We start from the raw sequence: 5,921 nt of genomic DNA, 5'->3' as shown, positions 1-5,921 counted from the left end.
TGTGGTTTTCTCACATATGGGTTTCCACATAAACTTCTTGTTTTCAAAATTTATGTGATTGGTGTTTTTCTATATTGTTGCGTGTGGTTAATTGAATAAATAATTGTTAAAAATTATAAGATATTGATTCACCCCCATCTCAATATCTTCTTTGTTTCGAACTTATAGCCTCTCCTTGTCCATTTGTAAGCAAACTCTATCACCCACTTTGAATGACCTCTCTATCCTATTTTGAACATGTTTGGCCTTTTATTCTTGTTATGACTTCTTTAGTGACCCTTGTAACTCTAAATGAATATACTTGATCTTATCAATAAAATTTTATACTCTTAAAGCATCCTTTGTGGGATCCTCCCTCACTTCTCCTTAATATCCTTATAGTACATCCAAAGATGAAGGTGGAAAATATCTAAAACAAGTCTCAAAGGGTGACTTACTATTTTAAGTGTGGACTATTGTTTTGGAGGAGTGTTATATATAAACTAGATTCTTCAGTGTCTTCTAATTATAACCCCTCATAAGTTGTACCAAAGTCTTGCTGACTACCTTTATTTTTACACCTATCTATGGATGGAATGTTGTATACCTTTTCAATTTTGTGTCCATATTCTTCCACAATGTAGTCTAAAATGCCCTAATAAATATGATTTCCCTATTTGAAATGATGGCCCTTGGAAGCTCAAAGTACACCCACACTTATTCAAAGAACAAGTTTGTTACTTGTTTTCCCCTAATTTTCTTTTTATATAGCATTATAATTCACATCTTGTTAAACTTGTAAGCTAATGTGAATAGGTAATCATGTCTCTTCTTAGTTGTTGGTAAACATTTTGCATCCTCGGATATGCTTTCCCAAGGACAAGTGGGTACACGTAAGGGATGGTATAGAACATATTTCTTATTATTGGGATTGCTAGTACAACAAATTATACATCCTCTAATGTACCTAGCTACATCTTCTTGTATCCGTGTCTAGTACATATATATTTGCAAATTGAAAACTATCTTCCCAACACCAAAATTATCTACAACCTTGGAGGTGTGAACCTCTCTAATCATCACTAGTTTTTCACCTTTAGGAACACATAGCTTGTCCAACCTATATAGTAACATGTTTTGGAGATTATACTCAATTGTGATCACCATCACCCACATGATTCTATCCCTGTAGCTATTGATAAACCTTTTTGAAGTCCTCATCCTTTGTATATGCCTCTCTACATAAATCATGGGTGAAAGGATCCATACGTATAAGAGTTTCCAAAGTCTTGATTTTTGATGTGGGTGGCCTCGAAAGCATGGTGTTTAATTTATTTATGCTACCCCTCTTATACTTGATCACTAAATGGAACTTTCTCTAAAACCCACATCCACTTGTAATTCTTAGTTTGTTGAAACTTACTTTCGTCTTGCAAGTATTGTAATGGTTAGTGATTTGTGTGAATGATTGTCCCCTTTCCCATCAAATAGTCTTTCCACTTTTTGACAACTTGCACCAGGGAAATAACTCCTTATTGTAGGTACGATAACTCAGAACCACCCCATGAAACACTTTGGAATGGTAGTATATATGACTTCCTCCTTACATCAAGACTACTCCCATAACATATCCACTTGCTTTTATCTCTAGTTCAAAGTTGGGATTCTTCGAGTTTGGTAATGTAGGTATCATTGTTTGAGTAATTTTCTTTTTTACAAAAGATTCTTCGGCGAAGATCACATGAAACATCATTTGTCGACGCGTTTCGAACCAACCAGTGTGGTTCATCATCAGGACAAGTTGAAGAAACAGATCCAGCTTAGCAAGTTAAATAGACAGAGCAGAGCCCCCACCGGCTAAAGAGACCAACAGCTACTTTTGACTAGGTACCTAGGTCAAAACCCTTATTAATAATTAAAGGGAAAAAAAATACCCTAGTAATTTTCTTCTTTAATTCTTCAAAGGATCAAAGGCCTTTTGTTGACCCTTATTCATTGGAAAACTCTTGCATCTCCCTCTTATGGATTGGAGTGGTGTGACTAATACTGAAAATGAATCTAGGAATTTTATCGAGTATTTTATCACAAAAAAAAACTACTAACTCATATTGATCTTCGTGTGTCGTAATAGTTGTTTTGGGAATGTCTTCTTTCCTCATTTTGATTTTGATGATATCTCAAACAAGGATCCAACTTAGTAAATAAAATCGCTCCATGTAAATCATCTAATAATTCATTAAGCACACGAATTGGAAACTTATCTTTGATGATCATTTTGTTGAGTTGTCTATCGTCTGGACACGTATGCCCTAAACCATCACTTTTTACAACCGTCACCATTGGTAAGAAGAAAGAAATCTGGCTAGATTGAATGATGTTGGTCCCTAATATTTCTTGAATCATGCAATCAATCTGAATCTTCTATGCTTATGGATACATATAATGCCTATGACTATTGTAAAATTGATTTTATAATTAGTTAGAAACTCTATCTTCCATACGTTATATATCTAAAAATATAGTGAACCAAAACATGAAATTTTGATCACCTATCCTATAATATTTTTCCTTGGCTTGTGAACAATTTTATAATTTTAAGATGACTCATTTAGAACTGATTTTAGCATTAATCACAAACCTTATCTTCCATAGGCTATATCTTTTAAAATATAATAAACCAGAACTTGAAATTTTGACCACCTATAACTTGATATTTACCGGCTATCTCCTCAAAATTTTGTTATCTAAATCCACCCCGAATCCCCAAAAATAAAATTATAGCAAAAATGTCAAGGTGTTTATTGAAGAATTAAAACCCTAAGATCACGGCTCTCGTACCAAAGGTTATGATCCTAACACTTTGAAATGAATAGAAATTTAATGAATACAATCTACTCTAAGCGGAAACCTCCTTATATAATTAATCCAATGTATAAGACAAAATATGATGATCTTAAAACTACATCTTCTTAGTGTATATGTAGAAGATGAAAGAGACAAGTAAAATTAAAAGGTCTAACCAACCACACTAATATAACAATATAAATATAATTCACTATTTAAAACTTTACGCGAGGCTTTATGCTTAAAATGCATCTTTGTCTAGTGATTAACATTCTTTTTTAGTAAAATAAAATACACATAACCTAAATAATAATATCAATATCTAACTCAATTTAGGGTAAAAATAATAAATTACAACCGCAATAAATAATTAAAAAATTAGAATAAAATTAGAATATCACAAAATGTTATACATTTATTGATGACTTGCTCTTTAACGATGCAATTTCCAAATTACTGAAAACCACAATTACATTACATTATACTTCCTTCTCACGTTAACATGAGACTTATTTATTAAAGATGGCTTCCGCGCACAACAGCCTTTCTATTTGGGAACCTAGGATAAAAGCCTAACATAATAGCAACAAAGAGTTCTGGAGAAAATGTGTGAAGCTATAGAAATGGATAGTCTGTGTAACCAACCACAGGATCAGAAATGTAGAAAGTGTCTCTGTTGTATTTGTTGAGAGGTGCATTTAACTCAAATCTTCTAGGCAAATCCGGGTTGGCCAGGAAATGTCGACCATAAACTACAAGATCAGCCTTGCCATTTGCAATTGCTGCATTTCCATCTTCTCTGTCATAACCCCCTGCAACCAAGAAGTTTCCCTTGAATGCCTTCTTGATTGGAAGTAGACTCTTGTTAGTTGCAATTGCTTCTCTTGAAGTTACAATTCTGGGCTCCACATAGTGGGCATACAGGATGTTGTATTTACTTAAAGCCTCAGCCATGTAGAGCCCCAGTGCCTCAGGATCTGAGTCACTAGAATCTCCATGTTTTCCAAATGGAGAGAGACGTATTCCCAGTCTCTCTGGGCCAATTTCATCTGCCACTGCTTCAATAACTTCCAGAGGAAACCTGCACCGGTTCTCAAGTGACCCACCATATTGATCGGTCCTGTTATTTACCCCATCTTTCATAAATTGGTCAAGAAGATATCCATGAGCACCATGAATTTCAACACCATCAAAACCTGTCACAAAGCCACCAAAACTATGAATGGAAGAAGGTAGGAATTCCCTATTTAGTTGATGGAGATAACCATCATGATGTAATGTGAATTGAAAAAATTCACATTACCAGAGTCATTCAATGTCATGGCTGAGGTTAAATTCAATGTCATTTATATGGAAAACAGACGAAAACCAGAGTTCATTTTTTGGCTAAGAAAAGCCATATAATCTGTTAAAGAAAAAAATCTTGAGATCTTCCTGTGGCTTATGTATTATTTGTGCAAAGAACAATCACCTGCTTTGATAGCATTTCTTGCAGCAAGACGAAAATCATTAACAATATGTGGAATCTCCTCAGTTTTTAGAGTTCGAGGAGTGGAAAAATCTGCATAACCTTTGCCGTTGGGTAGGAGAATCCGTCCTGATATTTTTTTATCCGATGACGAAAAGGGAGCCTGGCCATTGGGTTGATAATCTGCATTCCATAAAAATTTGTCATTTTGGAAGCTAGATTAATAAAACCCTAATACATACAAATCCACATTCATTCATTTAAAACCTTGGCAATTCAAAATCTAGAAAATATATCTCAAATTAACTCTACTCACGAAAGCTTACATTCAGTAATGAAACCTTGGCAATTCAAAATCTAGAAAATATATCTCAAATTAACTCCACTCACGAAAGCTTACATTCAGAAAACATACAGATCTGTCTAAGTCATTCCATGGATAGCAATGCCATGCAAAGCATAGATACTTACTCACATGGGAAGCCCTTCCAGTGTGCCAAATCTGACAGAAGAAAATGCCTCCTTTCTCATGGACAGCACTGACAATGGATTTCCATGCTTCTACCTGCTCCTCTGTCCAAATTCCAGGAGTATCTGGATACCTGTCAGTTGCACATTTTATTATAATCTTTATATAATAATTCAATTTTAAAGTAATGTTTAATAAACATCAAATTGGTGTATGAAATTTTTTGTTTATGAAAAGAGATTCATCTAATTTTTTGTTCCTAGAAAATTAGAAACCATTAAACAACATGTTCTAAATGATAAAAAACTGGTAACAAGCACTTGGGTTACTATAACTACTGATGTGGGTATCTCAGAGAGAAAATGTTAGCCTACCCTTGGGCAGAGTCGGAGACGCCAGTAGCTTCTGCAATGAGAAGACCTCCAGGGCTGGTTCTCTGGGAATAGTATAGGATTGCATGCGGTTGGGGTATGTAGTTGTAGGATCTCTGTCTGGTCAACGGTGCCAAAACCACCCTGCCACACCCCTTCCAGCATTAACAAACTGAAACTTACATAAAATTGAAAAATCTAAGAGGAAATAAGAAAAGGGTCAGCAGAAGATTGATGGTTGATACCTGTGAGACAAGCTGAAGGAGCCCAACTGGTACGGTGTCATCAATGGGATTTTCTGTTCCTGCAGGGTTGATTGATTTTCTTCTGCGTTATGCTTTCCACCTCCCATGTTGATTCCTGTCCTTCCTCCAACTGCTGTTCTTTTTCTGCAATGAAAGCGGCTGAGCTCCACCGATTTGGCAAAGCAGGTTGGAGCTGGATGGATTTATTGTGTTCTGATTGGGGGGATTATAAAGAATTCCAATGTAAGTTCTATTTGATAGTCGTGGCGGCTGAATGTTTGACAGCGTTGTGGTCCACTCATGGCTGCCGAATGCTCGACAGACTTCTGACGCACTCACTTATTGGGTTATAAAGAATTCCAATTGCAACTTCAATCATATATCACTAACGTCATGGCTGATCAAACATCCAACCAGAGGCCCCCTATGGGATCTATTTGAGGTTCGTTGACCTTTCCTTGTTTCGGTAAGTTTGAATGGTGTAGTTTTCACGTTTTCAAATTTTCCAGTTATTAGGACCAATTTTTGTTTTTTAAACCCTATGA

At 35.5% G+C, this 5,921-nt stretch overlaps 1 protein-coding gene across 2 annotated transcripts; it reads right to left on the bottom strand.

The window, feature by feature from the left end:
* Nucleotides 1-3,186: 3,186 nt before the first annotated feature.
* LOC149180869 (putative 12-oxophytodienoate reductase 11) lies at nt 3,187-5,698 on the bottom strand. 2 transcript variants are annotated; one of them, XM_089416343.1, is made up of 5 exons: nt 5,377-5,698; nt 5,135-5,275; nt 4,763-4,893; nt 4,295-4,474; nt 3,187-4,019 (listed from the first exon to the last, which is right to left on the bottom strand). In XM_089416343.1, the coding sequence occupies exons 1-5, from the start codon at nt 5,481-5,483 to the stop codon at nt 3,439-3,441; spliced, it is 1,140 nt and encodes a 379-aa protein (XP_089272469.1). In that variant the 5' UTR covers nt 5,484-5,698; the 3' UTR covers nt 3,187-3,438. The 2 variants fall into 2 exon arrangements, with proteins under 2 accessions (XP_089272469.1, XP_089272470.1); XM_089416344.1 differs by lacking the exon at nt 5,135-5,275.
* Between the last annotated feature and the right edge of the window lie 223 nt (nt 5,699-5,921).

Source organism: Pinus tabuliformis, chromosome 3_2, assembly GCF_031772625.1.
Source record: "Pinus tabuliformis cultivar Carrire ecotype Pingquan chromosome 3_2, CPIR1, whole genome shotgun sequence".
NCBI classification, from domain to species: Eukaryota; Viridiplantae; Streptophyta; class Pinopsida; order Pinales; family Pinaceae; genus Pinus; species Pinus tabuliformis.
This window is presented reverse-complemented; position numbering and strand designations above follow the sequence as displayed.

Excerpts from the sequence above, each read along its gene's own strand:
- LOC149180869 (XM_089416343.1), bottom strand. The coding sequence starts at position 5,483 with ATGGGAGGTGGAAAGCATAACGCAGAAGAAAATCAATCAACCCTGCAG. Across the intron at positions 5,276-5,376 it reads TCCTTCAGCTTGTCTCACAG|GGTGGTTTTGGCACCGTTGA; the intron begins GTATCAACCATC and ends GGGGTGTGGCAG. Across the intron at positions 4,475-4,762 it reads TGGAAGGGCTTCCCATGTGA|ATTATCAACCCAATGGCCAG; the intron begins GTAAGTATCTAT and ends TATGGAATGCAG.